General features: G+C 47.2%; 1 protein-coding gene across 5 annotated transcripts in view; it reads right to left on the bottom strand.

Annotated features, from left to right (window-relative positions):
- LOC146797866 (RNA-binding protein 6-like) overlaps positions 1-23,204 on the bottom strand; it is a 1,129,330-nt gene that overhangs the window by 1,069,318 nt on the left and 36,808 nt on the right. For all 5 annotated transcript variants that reach the window (XM_085625068.1, XM_085625070.1, XM_085625069.1 and 2 more), the window contains exon 2: positions 19,522-19,632. In XM_085625068.1, coding sequence (XP_085481194.1) covers positions 19,522-19,565 — 44 coding nt within the window. In that variant the 5' untranslated portion in view covers positions 19,566-19,632. The remainder of the gene's footprint in view (positions 1-19,521; positions 19,633-23,204) is intronic.

Genomic DNA, 23,204 nt, shown 5'->3' on the forward strand with positions numbered 1-23,204 from the left:
CCTCCTCATGCAGGCCGCCCTGCGCAGGGGATGCCAGCTTCGTCTCCCTGCCTGCTCCCGGGGCGAGCAGGCTCGGAGGAAAGGCCCATAAGGAAAGAACTGGGAGGCAGGTGCGGACCTTGGACCCTGGGGGCCTCGGCGGGCGGGACAGTGCGCACAGGGTGAGAGAGGGGACCCAAGGCGCGAACGTGCCCGACCTGGAATCCTCATTGGAATCGGGGAGGCAAATTAGCCCTCATCGGGACTTCCAGGGAACCATCTGGCCCCCGGCTAAGAACCGCCAGCCCGGGAGCGGATCCGGCATACCATGTCCCTAGTTATCTGGAGGAAAGCTACCCTTCTTTCTGGTAACCCATGCGCACCGAGTGACGGAGGGTACCCAGGGTACGGGGGCGCCCGACCTCCAGGAACCCTGGCTGGGATCAGCGAGGCAGGCGAGCCCTCACCGGGACATCCAGGCCGGCCCGGCCATCTGGTCACCCCATTGGAAAGCATTGCGGGCAACCAGATGGCCAAGGGGAAAGGCGCGACCAGATGGCCGGGCCCGAAGGACGTCAATCTGCCCACCCCGAGCCTTCACAGGAGGGCTCCTGTCTGCCCATGCAGAAGCTCGGGGGCTCTGCTTCACGGGGGCTCATCAGTGCCCTTAGCTGGGTCACGGGCATGAGGCTGCAAGGGGGGGCCGGGGGGGATTGAACTCTGACCCGGGGCCCGCAGGCACCTTGACACAGGTGAAGCGGGGAGGCCTGCTCTGGCCCGATTAACCCCTGTGACTGGCACCCAGACCCTTGGCTGGCCACAGGACGTGGGCTTCCCACACTCCAGGGCCCAGGCCTCAGAACCAGTCCCCGCTTCTGAACCCAGCCAGGCCGGGGAGGGGGGAGCCTCCCCAGGGACACCTGTCCCAGGCAGACGGACCCTTGGATGGCTGCAGGATGGAGTCTCCCACACCCCAGGTCCTGCACAAAACCCAGGTCCTGCACAAAACCCAGGCCCTGCTTCTCAACCCATCCAGGCCGGGGGGATCTGGGAGCCTGTCCGGGCACAAGGGATCCCCGTCCCGGGCACACACACCCTCGGCTGGCCACAGGACGTGGGTTCTTGTTCCAAGGATTTATTTCATAACTCCGTGGAACTACGCGTAGTGGCATTATGCCAACTCCGCCCAGGGTTAATTAAAATGTCCCTTCTTCCAAAAGTGCTCTATTTATTTCAAACCCTTCCCACCCCGATACCACAGATAGACATCCAGACTCTCTTAACGAGATCTAAATGACTATGTGGGGCAAAGTTTGCACGCGCATCTCAAATAAACTAGTTATGCTTCCCAGAGACCGCGGAGGCCTGGCATGCCCTAAACTTCAAGATTATTATTGGTCATGTCACCTCCGCTACATATCGGAATGGGTTGTGCGCGAAAGCGAAAAACACTAGCTCCACATGGACCGCGGGGTCTCCTGATGGCCCCTGTGAGACAGAGCCTGGCCCTCCAGATTGGCGCCCCCCGTAGTGTGTATATATTTACCCCTACATAAACAGTACTTGACAGTTGGGACAAACCCGCGGTCTTTAGAGGCCTAAAATCGTTCCCATCTCCGAATACACCTATAGCGCACAACCCCACCTTCCCTGTGGCCTTGCAACCTCATGCCTTCCTATCGTGGTCCGAGGGTGAATGTCGCACAATCCAGGGCCTATTTGAGGTAAACACCTTTAAAACTTTTGAACAATGTAAAAATTATTTTCATATTGCAGACTCCACGAGGTTACAATGCTACCAACTTGGTCACTGGCTGCTCGCCCCCAACTACATACAAGGAGCAACAAGATCACTCGCCCCTTTTAAAGTCCTGGTCCGGGCCTTTGAGGGCTCACAAGGTCTTATCTCCCGCACACACAAAGTATTACAATACTCTAACGAGTTCCAACCCCACACATAGCAGAGACAATGGATTAAGGACGCTGAAGAGGTCGTCACACCAGGAAGCTAGGAACGGCTCTGGCGCGATATTCCAAACATTTACAGAAGCATTCCCCAACACGCATAAGCCTACAAATTGATGACGCAACTGTATTACACACCTGCCCGCCTCTCGGAAGATATGCCCAAACCTCTCCCTGATGTGTTGGAGATGCAAAACTGCAATAGGCGAATTTATTCACATCTAGTGGACCTTCCCCGCCCTGGTTATCTTCTGGAAAGAAGTCCTCAGTCACATTAAGGACACAGTGGGCTTGCCCATACCAAGCTTCCCCATGGTGACCTTACTAGGCATTAGACCTTCTCGGCTTCTTGCTATGACCCACTCTGACTGGTGCCTCATACCGCAGATGGTGGGGGCGGCAAGACAATCCATAGCCCTCTACTGGAAACCACCACCCCTCACCCATCTCGACATGGTTCCTTCATCTCTGGCATGTCATGACTCTGGAACTAACTGCCCGTCTTAATCACAGACACTAAATTTCCTCCAACCTGGTGTAGGAAGGTGGCTCTATATATACTGTTCCCAAATAGGTACAGTGTGTATAGAGTCCCCAGTCCCCAGAGGTTTGCCAGAGGCTAAAGTTAGATATAACCTTACTCTCTAAAGTGGTAGCTTGGTCGAGCAGTAAGGCAGTATCAGAAGACAGTGTAAAGCATTTGTTGTACACACTCAGTCAGCAAATGGTCTCACACACTCAAGAACTGAACTCTAGGCCAATGGTTTGTATATAAAAATATGATTGTCTTATTTTAGAACCAATAAGAGGTATCAAAATATACTTTCTCAGAAGGAGATGCTTTAGTTAAATACTTTGCAAAAGACAATTGACTTGGAATGCAATAGTTACAGTTTGTTGCAATAGGCAACACAATTTCAAACACAATAATACATAGAGCTCAATGGGAATGTTAAGTTATATGCAATTGATACTTTTCTAACTCCAGGACTGGATCCTAGATTCAGTCCTGGGACAGTTCTTGGAAACGAGTAAATACTTGACACTCAGAAACTTTGTCTGATCAAATTACCAATGTTATCCTATGGAAGGAAATTAACTTAGCAGGTAAGTGGGGCTATGGTTACGTTTTTCTAGACCAGTGTTGGATCCTGGATCCTGGATCCTGCACTAGTGTACCACCTGTAAGCAGTTGAGAAATTGCGTTTAAGTTATACAGGCGATATTTAAGGAATATTTAGAAGTTTGCAAAATCAACACTTTAGAAGAAATTTCACAGAAAAAGTCAAAGGTTTCCTATGGAAGAAAACTGAGTTAGTGGTAAGTACGGTTGGGAGTACTTTTCAGGGTCAGTGCTGGGCGCCAAGATCCAGCACTGGAATCTCTCCTAAAAGCAGGTGAGTATTTCCGTTACTCGGTGGATTTTAGGTGAATATTTTAAAGTTTAGAAACTACACAATTAGAAGAAATTTCAAGAGAAACCAGTCAATGTTACCCTATGGAAGAAAAGTGAGTTATCGGCTTTTGGGTAAGTACTAGACTGGCAGAGTTAAGGTTCTGGGCATAGACTCAGGGATTTCCCAGGGTCAGGTAAGTAGTTGTTACACCCTCAGCGGCACAGGGGCAGCCGGGTGCAGAGTGAGTTAGGCCCAATGTTATCCTATGGGAGGCAGGGGGCCCTTGGTTGGTGGCTGCTGACTAGCAGGCCACGCGGCTGTGGGAGCTGGGCTCCTGGTCACTTGCTCAGGGCAAATGGGGAAGTAGGTAGGAGTAGAAGTTGCACTGCCAGGGCGGCTGGGTGCAGGGTGCTTTTGAGCCTTCGGGCGCTCAATGGATTGCAATGGAAAAGCTCAAGGACGAACAAAGGCTGCAAGCTCGGGGCGAAGATTCTTCAGGTGTGCCCACCACTTCGAGAGGTAAGTTGGGTAGTTGGAGGATAGGTAGGTGCCCAGGAGTCGGGCACAGGGGGCCGCAGGGCGCCGCGTGCAGGGGTTCCTTTTGGTGTCGGGAAATCGTACCCTGTGCAGTAGGGGTGGGTCCCTGGTTCTGAGGCTGCAGGTGTCGTCAGGAGTGTCGAGGTGAGTCCTTGGGTGCCGGGTTCGGGGTCAGTCGCTGGGGGGACGTCCTCAGCGTCTTTGTCCACTCCTGCACAGGCCAGGCTTGGCGGGTGCAGTGTGTGCAGGGTTCGCGGTTCCGGGCTGGTGCCAGGGGTTAGCTACTTGCTTTGAGCAGAGCCACTGCTCGTGTGAGTCCCAGGTGCTCAGAGTCACAAGGTAGCCAGGTCCTCTGGGGTTTGTGAGGTTGCTGGCCACAGGAGGTGCCGGGATTTAGCAGGAGCAGGTTCGAGGATCGACAGGCCGGTAGGGCTGGGGCCAAAGCAGTTGGTGTCTTCCTCTTCTTAGCAGCTGCACGGCAGGTCTTCTTTCGTCTTGATCTTCATTGCTGTTTTAGAATCTGGAATCTAAGGAAGGAAGGTTCAGGGTGCCCCTAAATACTAAATTTAGGGGCGTTACAGGTAGGTAAAGGGCAGGGACCACTGGGTCCCTGTCCTGGGGTGGGTACACCCCCTATCCTGCCACTCTCCTGTGGGATGGGGGGCAGTGGCCTAGTCCTGATTGGGTAGGGCTCCCCATCTTCAAGATGGCGAGGGCCCGGAGATGTGCTTCACCACGCCTCCCCACCTGAGGGGTGGGGTTGGCAGGGCTGGCGCATCCCTTGTCCTTACTTGGAGTTTACGGCCAGTCTTCCCGCCAGAGTGGGGGCCAGAACCGGTGGGGGCCAGTTGCTGAGTAAAGCAAGTGGCCTGGCATGCCTTTGAAGCTTCCCCCCGCCCATCCTGGGGGAGGAGACCTAGCACCTCGCCCACCATGTGCATTGTTGCAGGCACAGGAAAGCGGGGGCTCTCCACCCAGGGGTCCAGCAACATGTCTGCTGTGTGACAGCCTAGGCAGCCTCTCAGACAAGACGTGGATTGTAGGTTAGGTTTCAGGGGGCATCTCTAAGATGCCATCTGTAGTGCATTGTACATTAAATCCCACACTGGCATCAGTGCGGGTTTAATGTGCTGAGAAGTTTGATACCAAACTTCTCAGTCTTCAGTGTTGCCATCATGGTGCCGTGGAGTTCGTGTTTGACGAGCTCCCAACACCATATACTCTTAAATGGCAGCACTGCACTTACAGTGCCCAGGAATGGACCTGGGTACTGTAGGGGCACAGGGCTCATGTTCCTGTGCCCACACCACTGGAATAGGGCACCCAGCTAGAGGGGTGGCTGTTGTATGATAGGGCAGGTTGTGGGCATGGCACACAGGGATGTGGGCCATGTCGACTCACTGTTTTTTCTTGTACCCAGACACTCAGCCTGCAAGGGCAGTGTGTTTGTGTTAGGGTACAGGGCCTCTAAGGGTGGCACAATAAGTGCTGCAGCCCTTAGAGGCCTTCCCTGGTCACAAGGCCCTGGCCTGGGTACCATTTACTAGGGGCTGACATGTGGCCAGCGTTTGACAATTTGGGTTTTAGGTAAGGAACATAGGCCCTGGGCACCTGATTGGCAGGAGTCCAGGGCACACTCAGTCAAAGTACATTCAGCAAAAAGTGGGGGCATACCATGCGAGAGGGATGGCACTCTCTCACACCTGGCAGCCGCTTATTCAACACTTTCCTCGCCTAGAGAACTCTCAGATTAGAAAATAAAAGCTTTAAAAGACAAGACAAAGACTACTAATCACCACCAGATTTTTTTTAATGACCCAACATGGGCCAAGCGTGGAAGCTCAAAAAAGAGCCTCATGACCATTTTCTGCACCCGCTGAATACGGTAGATCATAGCAGCTGGGAGGCTCAAGTCTTAAGCATTCGCATAGTCAAATCTGACCCCTACCATAGACTGAATTACCTTGAAACTGCACTTTTGTAAAATAAAAGGAAGTACTTTGAAGAGTACTTAAATAGAGAGGTTTGAGGACATATCTAACAACACTCTTTTTCAGCTCAGGAAGGAACTGGACAACTGCGTAGGGACTCGAGCCACGAAGCAGTTAACCAGATCAAGGAGTAACCACCCAGGACAACTACCAATCTTTTCTGCATTTAGCTTCCAGCTAATGTAATCCATCAAAGAAATTTACAAGATTTAGAAGGATGCAGAACTTCCAGCTAATTTTAGAAGTAACTGGGTGCAGCCCATAATACATGGTATATAATCGAAAAAAGCTAATTAACTAACCCAAAAAGTAACTGAAAAGCGAGCTCAAAGGCAAACCTGGGGAAACACCACAAAACGCGTAACTGAGAGCGACCAATGCGAAGTTACAATCGCTTCTAGACAACAGCAATCTGAAAGAAAAGAAGCAATCCAGTCTAGAACCAGACTTTAAAACATTATTATTGTAATCTGGTGATCAGAACCTTGTGAAAACATTCTCAACAACAGTGGGCACGTCTAATAGGACTAAGGCTGACAGCTATCCTAGATACCAAAAGATTTTTTTGACGCTCATCTTGAATTGCAATGACAGCCACCTTCGTACCTAAAGCCTTGTTCTGAAGATTCCAAGAAAATGTGAAAGGCAATAAATGTCATTAAGTGGGACTTTAACTCCTTCTCCTTAATATTTGCAATGAATGGTAAAAACGAAAGGGGACTTTAATTGCTCTGAATTTTGTCATCCAGCGAAGGCTTTTTCAGGAGAACAATAATACATGGCTTTTTCCAGTCTGTGGGGACTAAAGATGCAGTAAAGGAAGAATTGACCAATGCATGAATCTGAGGGGCTAGAACATCAGCACAGCACTGAGTGTCTTTGGCTGGTCATGTATCAAGTGGAGAAAGAGAGCCTACAGCTTTAATCAGTAGTTGCACATACTCCATTAAAACAATTGACAACTCCCAAGTCTACCAGGCAGCTGTGGCAGGGATCGATTACCATCCAAGTCAGTTGCTTTCTAAGACTCCTCCAAGCCTAGTGTGCAAATCTCTAGGCTGGGACATTTTTTAGATCTGGAGATAGTCCATGTGAGGAACTTGCAGTTTGATAGATTATCAAGCAAGAAAAGTGTTACCAAAGGTAAGTAACTTGTTCTTCTGACGGGTGCTTCTAACCGCAGATTCCTTACATTCTGAATAGATACCAAAGCAGTTCCCCCACCGGTGGTGGAATGGAACAGGTAAAATGCCTATCCCAAAGGATCACACTAAGGAATAGCACTTTGTGAACTTGGGCACTGATGCCCCTGTAGCAGCTTGACAGGTATCCACGACAGGTACTCTGCATGCTAGCAGTCTCGGCTTGAGTGGAATGAGCCGCATTCTTTTAGGAATTCCAGAATATCCTGAGGCTTGCTTGTAGTTTTATGTACAACTGCCAGTAAATTGCTATATTGTTTTTTACAATTAAACAGCCAGGCGATTGCACTTGTATAATAAAAGTGGGAAACAAAACGGAATATTCAACTTTGAAGCTCTCCAAAAAGTACGGTAAACAAAACAGGTTTTCTGTGAAAACAAATGGCATTATCTAATCAGATATAACCATTAAAAGTTTGCCAAATAATTTAGCTGAAACAAAGGTCACAAAACAGCTGGCCGACAGAAATTGATCCACTTCAACTTCAGTGACTTTGAGATTTGCCTCTAATGAGTTATGTCAAGTGAAAAAAGCAGTAACTTTCTTTGTTGCTCTAATGTTGCCTACCAAGACTGCAGCTAGGTTTCGGTAAGTCAACTTTCAGAATAATTATGTTATGACAAGCAGACAGAATTTAAATCTGAAATTTGTATACATTTTTAATTACAAAAATGCCTTCAGGACTGTATAGGATTATTCTTCATGATCACAAATGCAGCATTCTGAAAGACTGTTAGATACCCGCACCAAAAGACGTCAATGCCAAAAGGGGAATTATTAACTCTGTCCTCAATCGTCTGGAACCATTTTAGAATAAATCTGATACCAAGCGTGTGTAGAGAAGACGGTTATGACTTATTATAGTAAAAAAGTCTGGAAAGGACATAATTTAGTAGGTTGGACACCTGAGTTCAGCAGAGTGGTGAATCTGCATCAGAGGGAAAGGCTGTAAGAAGCTGGCTCTGTATATACTATTCCGAAAAAGTAAGGTATAGTGTGTACAGAGGCCATGGAATCCCCAAAGGCTTTCAGAGGTTAAAGGAGAGAATATCTTACTCTCCATTTCTGGTAGTGGGGGCGAGCAGAAAGGTTTTATCAGAGGGTAGTGTTAAGCATTTATTGTACACACTCAGGCAAGAAATGATTCCAGCCACTCAAAGACTGAACTCTGACCAATTGTTTTGCATAAAAATATTTATTTTCTTTATTTTTAGAACCAAGCCAGACTTGGTGCAGGTAAATAAAAATAGTACTTTTCTGATAATGCCGTTGAATGTAGATACAGGAAGGTCGAATGTTCAGAAACAGTTATTATTTTTCAGTTACTTTGCACTTTGTGATTACTTTTTAAGTTGCTTTTCAGATTACTTTTGCTACTTAGTGTGCCTAGATATCACACTGCGATATTTCCTGGAGAAAAGGGGAGTAAAACTATTTTTATCATAACTCAATTTCTTAGATTTCCAATCAAAACACCCTCAACACTTAGATGCTTTTCAGAGGAAAATAGTCAATGCAATCCTGTGGAGAAAAATGGGGTAATCGTTTTGCACGTATTAAACGGCCTTGAGTTTCAGGGATTAGAACCGGGGTTCCCCCAGGGTAAAGGATGAACTCATAAAGCACCCTCTGCGTTACTAGCGCAGCCGCATGCAGAGTGATGAGGCCCAATGTTATCCATTAGGGGATAGAGTGCCTCTGGTGGGTGGCTGCTGACGAGCAGGCCACATGGTTGAGGGAGCAAAGCTCCTAGGGTTTAGCTCAGGGCAAAAGGGGGTTCAAGTTAGCACCCAAAGTGCAGCCACTGGGGCGACTGGGTGCAGAGTGCTGTTTTGGCATCGGTGTCCTGTGTCCAATGGGGATTCTCCAGTTTCAACAAACACTGCAGGCTCGGGGACGCAGATCTTCTGGAGGCGACCACCAGTTGGGATGTCGTGGGATGCAAGGACACCATCGGTTGGGCCACCCAAGGCCATAGGGCATCAGGTGCAGGGGTGTCTTTTGGTGTCAGGATTTGCAGGACCAGGACAGGCCAGTAGAGCTGGGACAAAGTCAGTTGGTGACCTCTTCTTCCTCCAGCACGGCTTTTCGGTCCTCCTCCTCGTTTCTTACTGTCTGAGGAGGTAAGGTTCGGGTTGCCCCTAAATACTAGATTTAGGGTAAATACTAGATTTAAGGGCGTTTCAGGTAGGTACAGGTTGAGACCAATGGGCCCCTTCTTTGGGGTGGGTACACCCTCTATTATGCCAACCTTTCAGTCGGAGGTGGGCATAAGCCTCACTCTGGTTGGCTGGGTCCCCCATCTTCAAGATGGCGGGAACTGAGTTGTGCTTCACCTCACCTCCCCCAACTGAGGGGTGGGGTTGGCAAAGGTGGGCACACCTCTCCTATTTTAGTTTTACCGCTGTTTCTCCCGCCCGGGGGGGGGGGGGGTGTTGGCAGAACCGGTGGGGGCCAGATGCTGGGGGCAGCAAATGGGTGGGTCAGCTTACAAAGGAGGCAAGCCTTTGAAGCTTCCCCTTTGTAGACCCTGCCCATCCTGGGGGAGGAGGCTTGGCACCTCTGCCCTGGATGTGTTTTGTTTCTAGACAATGAGATCGTGAGGCTCTCGACCCAGGCATCCAGAAACATGTCTGGGGTGGCAGCTGGTCAGCCAGGAAACTAGAGTTAGGTAGTTTTTTCAGGGGGCATCTTTAAGATGCCCTCTGAGTGCATTTTTCATTAAATCCCACACTGGCATCAGTGTGAGTTTAATGTGCTGAGAAGTCTGCACCAAACTTCCCAGATTTCAGTAAAGCGATTATTGTGCTGCAGAGTTTGTAATGATAAACTCCCAGACCATACACTCTTTATGGCTTTACTGCATTTACAATGTATAAGAATAGACTTTGACACTGTAGGGGTACAGGGCTCATGCACGTGTACCCTCACCAATGGCATAGTGCACCCAGCTAGAGGGGTGGCTGACCTATGTCATAGGCAGTGGGTTCTAGGCCGACTTCACTTTTCTCAGCACCAAAACACTCAGCCTGTAATGGCAGGGTGTAGATGTTAAGGTAAAGGACCTCCGAGGGTGGCACAATAAGTGCTGCAGCCCTTAGAGGCCTTCTCTGGTCACAGGGCCCTTGGTACCTTTAACAAGGGACTTGCATGTGGCCAGAGAGGTGTCAATTTGGGGGGACACGGTACAGTTTTAGGTAAAGAACATAGACCCAGGGTACCTGGTGTGAGAAAGTGCCCTCTTTCTTGCATGGTATGCCCCCACTTTTGCTGAATGTACTTTGACTGAGTGTACCCTGGACTCCTGCCAATCAGGTGCCCAGGGCCTATGTTCCTTCCTTAAAACACACAAACTCCAAATTGGCAAACCCTGGCCACATGTCAGCCCCTAGTAAATGGTACCCTAGGTACCCAGGGCCTTGTGACCAGGGAAGACCCCTAAGGGCTGCAGCACTCATTGTGCCACCCTTAGGGGCCCTGTACCCTTACACACACACACTGCCTTTGCAGGCTGAGTGTCTGGGTGCAGGACAAAATGAAGAGTCGACATGGCACGCATCTCTGTGTGCCATGCCCAACACCCACACTGCCAAGGCATATGTCAGTCACCCCTCTGGCTGGGTGCCTTATGCCCATGGTGTGGGCACAGGAGCCCTGTGCCCCTACAGTACCCAGGTCCATTCCCGGGCACTGTAAGTGCAGTGCTGCCATTTAAGAGTACATGGTGCTGAGAGCTCGTCAAACACGAGCTCCAGTGCACCATAATGGCAACACTAAAGACTGGGAAGTTTGGTATCAAACTTCTCAGCACATTAAACCCACACTGATGCCAGTGTGAGATTTAATGTACCAAGCACCCCAGAGGGCATCTTAGAGATGCCCTCCTACAACCTACAATCCACGTCTGCTCTGAGGCTGCCACACAGCAGACACGTTGCTGGACCCCTGGGTGGGAGAGCCCTTGCTCTCCCGGGCCTGCAACAATGCACATCCTGGGTGAGGTGATAGATCTCCTCCCCCAGGGTGAGCAAAGGGAAGCTTCAAAGGCCTGCCGCCTCTAGGAGTTTCCCCAGGCCACTGCAACCCCCCACTCTGGCGGGAAACTTGGCCGGAAACCCCATACAAGGACAGGGGATGTGCTAGCCTGCCCACCCCACCCCTCAGGTGGGGGAGGCGAGGTGAAGCACATCTCCGGGCTCTCGCCATCTTGAAGATGGGAGGCCCTACCCTATCAGGATTAGGCTACTGCCCCCCTCCCACAGGAGAGGGGCAGGATAGGGGGTGTACCCACCCCAGGACAAGGACCCATTGGTCCCTGGCCTTCACCTATCTGTAACGCCCCTAAATCTAGTATTTAGGGGCACCCTGAACCTTCCTTCCCCAGATTCCAGATTCCAAAACTACAAGAAGAGCGAGAAGAAAAGAAGACCTGCCCTGCAGCTGCAAAGGAGAGGGAGACACCAACTGCTTTGGCCCCAGCCCTACCGGCCTGTCGACCTCGGACTTGCTCCTGCTCCAAACCCAGCATCTCTTGTGGCCAGCAACCTCAGAAACCCCAGAGGACCTGGCTACCTTTGAACTCTGATCCCCTGGGACTCCCATGAGTAGAGGCTCTACTCAGAACCTACCTTTCACCCCTGGCAGCAGCCCGGAACCGCGATCCCAGCCCACTCTGCACCCGCCAAGCCTGGCCGGTGCTGGAGTGAACTAAACCCACGAGGACGACCCTACGGCGACTGTGACCCCGAGTACGGCACCCAAGGACCCCCCTCGACTATCCTGAAGAAGCTTGTGGCCTCAGAACAGAGTGCCACCCCAACCGCGATCAACAAGAGGGTAAGATTTCCGACATCAAAAGGCACCCCTGCACCCGGCGCCCCACGGCCCTCTGTGTCCAATCTCGGGGTACCTACCTATCCTCCAACTACCCAACTTACCCCTCTAAGTGGTGGTGGCACCTGAAGAGTCCTCGTCCCCGAGCCTGCAGTCATTTTCCAAACCGGAGATTTCCCATAGAAATCAATTGAGCGCCCGACGGCTCAAAAGCACCCTGCACCCAGCTGCCCGAGTGGCCCTGGCAGTGAAAACTCTACTCTAACCTACTTCCCCACTTGCCCTGAGTAAGTGAGCAGGAGCCCAGCTCCCACAGCCGCGTGGCTTGCCCGACAGCAGCCACCAACCCAGGCCCCCCTATCCCTCATAGGATAACATTGGGCCCAACTCTCTCTGCACCCGGCCGTCCTGAAACCGCTGAGGGTGAACTGACTGTACCTACCTGACACTGGGGGACCCCTGAGTCTATGCCCAGGACTTTAACTCTGCCAGTCGAGTAATTACCCTTAAACCGCTAACTTCATTTTCCTCATAGGGTAACATTGACTGGCTTTTTCTTAGAAATTCTTTTAAGTGTGAACTTTTCAAAACTAAAAATATTCACCAAAAACCAGCCGAGTACCAAGAACGAATTTACTCACCTGCTCTTAGGTGAGCTCCCAGTGCTGGATCTTGGTGCCCAGCACTGACTCTGAAAAGTACCCACAACTATACTTACCTTTAACTCATTTTTCTTCCATAGGAGACCATTGACTGCTTTTCTGTGAAATTTCTTCTAAGTGTTGATTTCTGCAATTTCTAAATATTCCTCAAAAATCGTATAACATCTGAAAACGTAATTACTTACCTGTTTTGGATAAATGTCCCAGTACTGAGTCTAAACACCCAGTACTGGATTACAAAAGTAACGATAACCTACTGTACCTGTAACCTACATTTCCTTCCATAGGGAATCATTGATTGTTTGCTCTGAAATATTTTCTAAGTGCTCACTTTTGAAATAGCTAAATATTAGTTAAAAATCATTACAGTGCCAAAGTCGACTTTCAACAGCTGATTCTGAGAACTGACCCAGGACTGGATCTAGGATCCAAGCCTGGAATTACAAAAGTAATCTAAAAAGTAATCTGTTGCATATAATTTGAATTTATCATTGAGCTCAATGTATTGTGTTTAGAAATAGAGTTGCCTACTGCAACTATTTGTAACTGTTTACTAAAAAGTCTATTGCATATACAAAAGTATTTTTATGAAACATCTGTCGAGAAAGTATATTTTAATTCCAAGTGTTGGTTCTAAAATAAAACAAGCATATATTTTTTTATATACAAACCATTGGCCTAGAGTTCAGTTATTGAGTGTGTAGAACTATTTGCTGACTGAGTGTGTACAACAAATGCTTTACACGTCCTCTGATACTGCCTTACTGCTCGACCAGGCTACCACTTTGGAGAGTAAGGTTATATCTAACTTTAACCTCTGTTAAACCCTTGGGGTCTGTGAACTCTGTACACCCTGTACCTATTAAGGAACAGTATATACAGAGCCATTTTCTCACACCTGGTTGGCAGGAACCCAGGGAACAATCAAAGAGCATCATCATCATGCAAAAAAGGGGCACTTTCCTACAGTTGCCATTTTCTTTTAGCTTCCATAGATTCAGCTGAGTGGAGTATCAATCAGAAGTCACTAATATTCAATATGCTAACAAGCAGCATGATGATGCACTACGAATGGTAACTTGTACCATTGATCATCACCCTGAATCTCTTGGCTTGCAGGAAACAAGCCCTAATGTATGCTTCCACCCTATTCCTGGTCTAATGTATTACTGCAATGATTGAATAGGCACATGGCCAACACTCAGTAAAGACAGGTTTTTTTTTTGCTTCTTATAGGTGAAACCTCTTGGCAAAATCATTTGGATTCGAAATACCATCATATTCTGAGGACACTCAGCTCAAAATATCTTTTGATAATGATCTGATACAAGCCAAAGATCGGGGGGAGGGGTCATTTTCTATTTATTTACCAGACAAATAGAAGTGCACTTTTGGCAGCTTGCTGGATACCAAAAGATTTTGAGGACAATTACTCCCATGCCCTTGTACTTATCCTTCTGCGCAGACTGGTCTATTATGTCTTTTTGGGGCACAGCAGACCACCCAAACTTCTCTCTGAATGTAATGGTGGTGGAGAAACAGGTGGAGGAGGGTGGAAGCGGCTAGTGACCTTATCCTTCTTCCTCTTTTTTAGAGGCACCCGCAAGTCAATTGCTACTTCAAAGGAGAGTTGGTGCTTTGATGGAGGCGACAGACACCACAGTCTTTGTTAGCATGTGGCGAGTCAGAAGATGGATATGTATCCTCTTGCTTTGGATCGAGCCGGTCCTGCATGGTTTGGAGGATTAGCTCCACTGGAGTACCCGGTGCCGAGTTCCAACCCGGTCCCGAAATTTTCAGTGCTGATGCAGGTTTGATTTTTGGTGCAGAGGATGTGTCGGCTCAGTGCAGAACTGGAGGGCGGGGCAGATGTAGCTGTTTGGTGCAGATCATTGCCTGTTGGCAGTGGTGGCCTTAGCCGTATGTTCGGTTGAAACCAACTGTTTCTAAGGTGGCAGCATGGGGGCGTGAGTACTCAAGGTATGTTGACCCAGTGGAAGATTCTGCAGTTGAGGATCGATCTTCAAGTCAGAGACCTGCACGGAAAAAGTCTCTTTCTCAGCTGCAGAGTGTAGGAGAGTAGGGCCTGCTATCCTATGGTCACCCCAAATTTTCGCTTTTGCTTCACTGGTTTTAAGACTTAGTGTGGCTGTGGGCCTGCTAATCAGACCCACAGCCCTGCTGCTCTCTCCCTAAATTAATGCCAATGCACGCTAGGTGCATTACCAATTGGAACTGGTTCACCTTATTGGACCCTGTAACAGTGTACCCCAGGTACCTAGGGCATAGGTGTATCCAAGGCCTACCAGGGGCTGCAGCATATATTATGCCACCCCTGGCCTGGCCTCACTATTTGACACAACTGGCTGATCACTCAGCTGGGGTAAGTTGGTGTAATCACCTCTTACTTAGATGTAGTATATCTATATCTAACATATCAGTCACTCCTATGGCAGGCCTTGACAATCCTGGAGGCAGAGTGCTTGGTTTCATGTGAGATGGTGCTCTGGCATGAGCTGACCCTGTCTGCAGCTTTTGGAACAACGTCCTTTAGCTGTTCCATGATATTGTCATACCATATACTCTTAAGTGCATTATGTACCTCGCGATCAAATGCTAACTTTGGTTTGGCTTTATCAAAACATGTCGAGTAAGGTGTCATACGATTTGGAATACTACCCCCTCGCCAATTCTGGCGACGGGGGTAGCATTCCACCCTTCTAGAGGGACACGACATGTACCTAACCTGAAATCCGGGTAAAGTTAGACAGAGCCTCAGCATCACAAAATGGATTCTGCCACCACAGACACAAGTCTGCCCCCCTGCTGCTGGGAGTCCTTCCAGCTTGGGAGGTGTGGACAATGGGTTTCCTGTCAGGGGAGGTGCTTGCACCACCCCAGACAGGATTTTATGTAGTGGGTTAGGGAGGGCTGAATAGATTGAGACATGCCTGGGGCACACAAGGTGTCCCTGTGCATATGCCAGTTCAAACCGGAGCTGGGGCTCTCCAGCCCCAGTCCTGGCGCGAAACTGGACAAAGGAAAGGGGGTTGTAACCGCCCCCCTCAGAGGAGGGACCTAGCAGGTAATCCGGCCCCTAGATTTGGAGTAAGAGTAGGAGCTGTGTCCCAAGACTTGAGATCATCCTGAAACTCGACTTTAATAAGAAGAACTACTGGACTTAGACGTTCTGTTGCACAGAAGACTGAAGAGAATCTCCCTTGTGGCCAAGGAGTGACCACCCTGTGAATACAGACACCATCCAGCGACTCAACGACTGCTTTGCCGCCGCCTCCCGCCAGAGACCGAGCCCAGAGCCCGACAAGACCCAGACTCCCAGACATCTCTGAGCCAGATCCACAGTCCCTGCAAAGAAGAGACCCGTGGAGGCACCGAGAGACGTGGGACCAGCCATCTTGGAACGTCCACGACCAGCTGACTGCGCAGCACCTGAGGCATCCTCAACGCTGTGCTTTGGGCCCTGAGAAGCCTCAACACTGAGCAGCATTTGCACCAAAGACCAGCCCTCCAGCATCCACGAGATCTGCGTGGGGCCCTTTTGCTTTTTGCCACTCGACGCGTCATCCCGGTTACTGGCCCGTTGGCTAGTGGCCATCTTGGCGACGAAAACTACAAGTAACACTGCTGGTCTGGTTGCTCCAGACTGGCCCTTATTCCTGTGAAAAGGAGCAGCCCCTCTGACCTTGCTGGCCAGAGCACCAAGCTTTCCTCGATTCCTGCATGGCTTGCATTAGCCAAGGCCTGTTTGCTCCGATCAAGAAGCCGACACCGCCATCACCTAGAGCCTTCGTGGGACAGCTCGTGAGTGACTCCTGGACGTCGTCGACCTCTTCACTTCCACGTGGCTGCGGAGACAAGCTTCCCTTCTTCACCTGTTGGCACCTGACATCGCCTGGTTCCTTGCCGGTCACTGGCTAGTGACTTTGAACATTGTCCCCTCTGCTTGCAGGTCTACTCTTCAGATCCATCCTTGGATCCACCGGAACTCTTCCTGCCTGGCCGCCTGCAGCATCTTCATCCTCAGGCTCCATAGACCTGCACGACGAAACCCGACGCACTTTGACCCCTATGCACCCGCTTCCTGTGGGCGAGGCAACGCTGGCACTCTAGGTGCTCCTGGGTAGAGAAACATCTCTAGTGTCTAGGATGCAAGTTGTTAGGTTCTGGTCCATTTGGAAGACTCCTTTTCCTTTAACTTTGTGACTTTTACGCACCCATTGAAATCAATAGGTGCACGTGTGTAACTTTTCACACTGCACACGCATCCTATGGGCCTCCTGGTCACTAACTACAGTTAGCTCCTTGTCGTCCCAGCGATTCCCAAGGCCCTAGGCCTTCTTTCCTTTATATTTGTGGTTCTTATACCACTATTTTAGTATATGGTTTAGCTGGCCACCTGGCCCATCCATAATTGTGCAACTTTTGTATATTTAAACACTGCCTTGTTTTAAACAAATGTGCTTCTGTGCTCATAAAGAGTATAGGGGATACTGCAAGTAAATAAATACATATTTATTTTGAATATAGATCGGTGTGGTGTCCTTTCATTTGGTATTCAAGGAGGTTACATATGGTAAAACAGCTGGCTTCACATGCCCTCAAGAGTTTAGCCTGCAGACTGCACTGTCCACGCTACCACTAGGATAGCTTGTCTATCAAGGTTGACTTCAACCACCACCATAAGGGTTGTTTGGCATGGTACAAGGTGATCACTAGAATTAGTGAGCAGCATATACCAGGCCAACTTCTCACACAGAGGACTCGTGGAGTTCCTCCTCATCGACATCCTGGTGACCGAAAATGTCAGGTGTGTCATCTACCTCCCAGCGACGCATCTCTGCGACGTGCCCTTCAGACCCATAAAGTCTTCTTGGATCGAAAAAAATCAGCACCCCTTGCAGTCCTTTTCCTTGTGATTGGGAGACGAGCACAAGTTGCGGACCTGGTGAAGGTTGGTCCACGGATACTTAGCGTGGCATCTTGGGCAGAAACTGAATGGAGTCAGTTCCACCAGCAGGACATTCTAGGCGAAGATAATCTGAATTCCTTAGTGTGGGTCCTATTCAGTTACTGAACACAAAAACAGGGAACCCGTCTACCATATGATACAGTGTCCATCGAACAACCAAACTCTTTTGGATGATTACAGAGAAGCATTTTGTTAGGATTCCATGAAGACTAAGAGTTCATGGTTCCAAAACTGATGATACAGGTCATTGCATCACAAGGGATTGCTATTTTCATTTTAATGCTTTGAAACTATCTACAGATAAGTATCTGGAGCGGAAACCAAGTTCCACAAGTCTTCTCATCAGAACTAAGGTGCAGGCAGCATTAATTGCTGTTCAGTTTCAGATAGCCTTTTGCTGAACAGCATCTCTGCCCATGTCTCCTAGCAAGTTTTCACAACAAAAGACTTAAGGGAAAGAGCTGCGAGTCCCCAAAGCAAGTAAGTGATTCTATGGGTAAACTGAAGCTTTTCTATGGCAAATGCTTAGTGTATAATGTTTGAATGAAATATCACACAGGGAGTACAACAATGTTAACCCAAAGCATGTAAAAACATGTGCAAAAACAAACCACACCAAACATCAAATTTGAATGGTGATACAAAATGACATCTAATTAACATTAAAAATATGATACTGTTAAGGGTGCAGCAAATAAGATCTACAAAAATAAGACTTATTTTTCCAAAATTCCCCACTCTAAATAATGTGCAGCAATTAATTTAGTTGCTCTTTGGTTACAGCATATAGGCTTATGATAATGGTGGTGTTTATGTGTTTACCGTAATACAAAATCAGTGTGCGAAAGCTGTTGGGCGATCTACTGTATGACAACAGCATGTACATGTGAAAAAAAGTGATACCTGTCATACTCACAGAATTCTAGAAGGCACACCCATCACATATATTAACTCTTAAAATGAATAGAAAAGTGGTAGGTCCAGTATAAAGTCCCGCCGAGATCATAAGCCGCTCAAACCACAGTATTGCTTAAAAAAGTTGGGAACTCTCTTTTGACCTCAGCAGTCAATTAGGCTTCTATTAACCCTTCACGATACCAATCTTTTAGCTAGTACTACGTTTGACTGTACCATTCGTGTTTATTGCTTTACCCCTTCGAAAACACAAACTTGCACCGCTGACTGCAGTACAAAATAAAACGGTTAAAGCTCCGGAGATATTGGTCATCATGAGCATGACGTTCAACTCAAAGTGAGTCTTTAATGATGTATGGCAACACAAGTACCACAGTTGCAGTACACGACAAATTAACAGCACAAAGGAATATAAGGGGAGAGCAGGGACAAAACAGCAAGGGTAGATATGGAATGGGCCAACACCTGGAATGAGACATCAAGGCAATACATACAGAAATGAGAGAGCAGGAAAGTGAAGACTTGAAAGAGCAAGAAAAGAGAACTTGGTGAAGAAGTCCAATGGAGGACAAAGAGCCTGCATGAAAAAAAAAAGTAATCGGTAATTCCATGACTAGGTCATTGCGAAACCCCCAAACCATAAACAGTATACTCTGGGGATTTTTCAATTATTTTAAAAGCTCCACTCAGTATTCAACAGCTCCCCTTTAACAACTATCATTAAAAGTAACATTCAGTGAAAGTGAACACCCTTCAGCCTAAAGTGGCATGTCTCAAAGCATAAAACTGTTTGATCATGGGGTGGTTCACCTTAAAGTGTGAAAATCCCTTTGTATCAATGACAATAGTGGTTTATTTATTAGAATGAAACAACTTAAGTACGAACTGTTGCCGTGAATAGAATATGTGAAGACAGCAGCATCTTTTTCATACAAGAAAGAAGACCTAAAGGAGCTCATCCAGGGGACACGAAAGGTTAGCTGTTGATTAGGTTAAGCCGGGTAGTATATTTTATCAAATGGGTATGTTTATTTTGCTTTAAGTCTTACCGGAATGGATCCATTCGGTTGGAGGGTCGTGGGTCCCCCCACATTTCTGTTAGAATTGGCTGGGATGTAGAGTGGGAACAGCCGTTTTCTCGGACACTAGATCAGCACAACCTGCAGTGTACGAAAGTATAATAAAATTAAGCGACAAAAAATGATTGGCAAAAAGCACAACACAAAAGGTGACGAGTCAGCTCAATGAAAACAGACAGATGGGTTTTCAAAATAAACTAAACCATGCTTCTAAAATTGGGAAAGATGGAAAGCCATACTGCAGTAGCAGCCTTAATACTCACAAATCCTAGGTAAGCTCCTGTCACTTCTTACATCCACCATCCAAAAAACAAGACGAAATCACAAAAGAAAAATAACTGCTCCTTTCAAAGCAGTGGGTTCTGGATGCTCACAATTAACAGACAATCTTACCATCTATCAACACTGATCCCCCATATAAAAGTTACAAAATGCAATCACGCTCCGGTAATCTCACCAAAGAGATGGATAACAAGTGAGAGAATAGCAAATGTCTTTGGTCCAAATTTGAAATAGCAAGGCTAAAGGAATGCAATACACACCTGGACACTTTTTAGATTGTAAAAGCTTTTTTGAGTTCATCCTATTCAGAAACCTTTAAATTGAGTAACTATTTACACTTATTAGAAATAGAAATCATCTATTAATTTTAGGAAATATTTAATTAATGCATTAGCAATCTGTAGTTGACCATATGAAAATATCAAACTCTTGAATTTCTATAACTAGCCAGCTTGGACAGTGGTAATCACATTGATCTCATTCAGATGTATAAAGTGAAATATTGTGTAAGGTAAAAGGGACTCTGCATGTACAGATTTGGAGTCACGCCAAGTGTCTTGAATGTAATGCAAAATGCAACAGACCTAGTATTCCTCAGGCTATGCGTTATGTGGGAGTTTTTGGGAGACTACATATGGCTGTGGATACTGCATACTGTAGAACCTATAGGTAAAGCTTATTGATTGATGTTGTACAGGGTATGTGTAATGGCTGTTCTCATGCATGCATGCTTCTTTTAGAAGCGGATTGTATCGCTGGGTATGTCTCTGGAAAATTTGCACGTCAATTGTGATTTGCTACAAACTGAATTTATTTTTAGTCAGTTGGGAGTTGACCTTCCGGAAGGCTGGTTGGTGGTCTTATAATCTAGGCTTCACGTTCATTAAAGATCTTAGATATGTTACCATACCTGAGCTTAATCGTGTGTTAATATAATCACATTTACAGCCTACAATGGCACTGGTCACTGTAACTGAAACGTCCTTGGACAGCTGATTTGTGTTTTCTGAGTAGCCTAATTAAAAAAATATCAAGTTGAAAGAAAATTATCTTTATCTCCACAAATAGTCATCCAGGAGTTAATACTATTCCCAAGGTTTCCAATTTTCAGCGTTTACTTTCTTTCAAATCTCCAACTTGGAGCTACTTCTAATTCTCACAGGTTTTTACGTAAGCAGCAGTCAGAACCAATCCAACCCAGTGCTGGGTCCACTTAACTAAGCCACTTGTTGTCAAATCAAGATTTAATTTAGGAATATACTGAGATTTTTGCCCTACCCATAAAAGATCTTCTACTAAACTAAACATCACCTTAGAATCAGAGTAATTCAGCAAAGCAACCTCTAAATCACACAAAATATAGGGGTAGAACATACTGACTGAATATCAAAAGCTTAAAGGCATGAGCACCATGGTGAACCACACTCAGCCCATGTTGCCACTTGGCTCTTTAATTTAACTTTTACTCAGTTTATATAAATGGTATAAACATACTAGTCAATGTCAGATGAAAAGTTCAGGGAAGCAGTGGCTCTAGTCAACATTGCTGAGTGTTTAACCCTTTCGATGCGCATGACGGAGCGGTTCCGTCATGCGCATCAGTCGCGCTGTGCGGATGACGGAACCGCTCCGTCACGGCCCCGCCCGCGCAACGAACCTTCAGCACGGCACGGTAATCCGCGCCGCGCTGAAGGGGTTAAGAGTGTCGAACACAGCCAACAGATCTAAAACCATAACAGCTGAATCACCTACGGTATTGAATAAGCAGCCTATTTTTAGCAAACACTGGAAATTTAAGATGTGCTTTGGGCTACTGAACCAGTGAGGGCTTATTTTTGCAGGGGAGATAGTGATGTTTCTTTTGATGGGTCTATAATGCAGTGAGTTTCGAAAGAACAATTGATAATATCTGTTAAGCAGGGGATTAGTAGATTTACCTTCTGATGTAATCGCTTTCAAGGATTATTCAAGACAATTAAAGGTCACCTCGCCAGACTGTAAAATACTGAACTTTAATAGAAGCAATTATCTCTTCCAATGTGAAGTTATCTGTCAAATTCTCTTTGGGAGAGTCATTCGTACATCTCAGATCTATACCCGTTGAAAGGAAAATATGGTTTCCTCAGATCTTTCATGGCATTCCGCAAGCGTTTTTGCTGGTTTTATGTACTCCATTTCATAAACTTCCATCTTGGTGTCCAGCAGGTTAGCCACATGTCATTTCAGTTGCTCTTCACCGAAGGCTCTATAGTTATATACCAGTTTACCATGGCATCAATTTACCAATTTTGTATACCTTTTACTCTTCCCAGCTATCAATACTCCTCCGATTGTATCAGTGCTTTCAAATTTCTGTGTGCACTCATAATTTGAGTACTGTTACATCGCCTTTTAAAAAGAAATGCAGCAACATAGCTGCCAAGGTTTTAAATTGCAATGTGGGATGTTTTCATAATTTCACTGTAATTATTAGCGCCATTTGAACGGGCCGTCTTTAGGGCTGGTGGCGCCTGGAGTGACAATGTTTGCTGGCGCACCAATGACTACCTCCGCCATGGATACAATCATTACCAACCTTTAACAGTGACCCTCAAGTCTCCATAACCCCTCTTTCATATTTATTTTGTTTAATAGCGCCACTCATACCAGTGTAAGGTGTTAAGCACTTTACATCGAATACACATTACACAGACACTGAATCATAGTGTGTAAATCAATGTATAGGAAATGTTACATCAGACAGAGGAATAAAATGTCTCTTCTTAACAGAGCTGGGCTGCTAGAGTTTTAAGCAAACGTTTGTAGTGATATTTGGCGCTGCACACACGCGCGGTGTGGTTCCTGGCGCACATAGCCATGACTGCAGCGCACAGAGACCCTACACTGCCGCACACAGAGAAAAATAATTAGAGGGAACATTGGTCCCCAGCGAAGTTATGCAAGGCCCACCTCAGCTCAGACGTTCGTTGTTGCAGATGTTATGTGATGGAATGCATCATAGTCCATATATTCTGGGGATTTACCAGGCTTAATGCATTTTTGGCACAGATATGGTCCACCTGAAGTGGGAACTATGGGCGTCTAGATCGATCGACCGCCCAACTGGTACTCCTACCAACACCTCCAACCTACTCTTCCACGACCCAACATATTAACAGATGGCTCTCCACAGCCTTCGGGTTAGCCGATCTTGCACCACTGGAAAACTACCCAGGTGCCCACCTCAGAGTCCTGATTGGACATCGAATAGGACTTGGCGTGTTGAGAGACTTGTCGACAAATTAAACAATAAGCTATAGACCTTTGAAGAGGTCTGGGGCTCGTTCCATATAGGCTGAGGATACCAATACACCTACCCAATCCAGGGGTAC

The sequence above is a fragment of the Triturus cristatus genome, chromosome 9, assembly GCF_964204655.1.
Source record: "Triturus cristatus chromosome 9, aTriCri1.1, whole genome shotgun sequence".
Taxonomy (NCBI): Eukaryota; Metazoa; Chordata; class Amphibia; order Caudata; family Salamandridae; genus Triturus; species Triturus cristatus.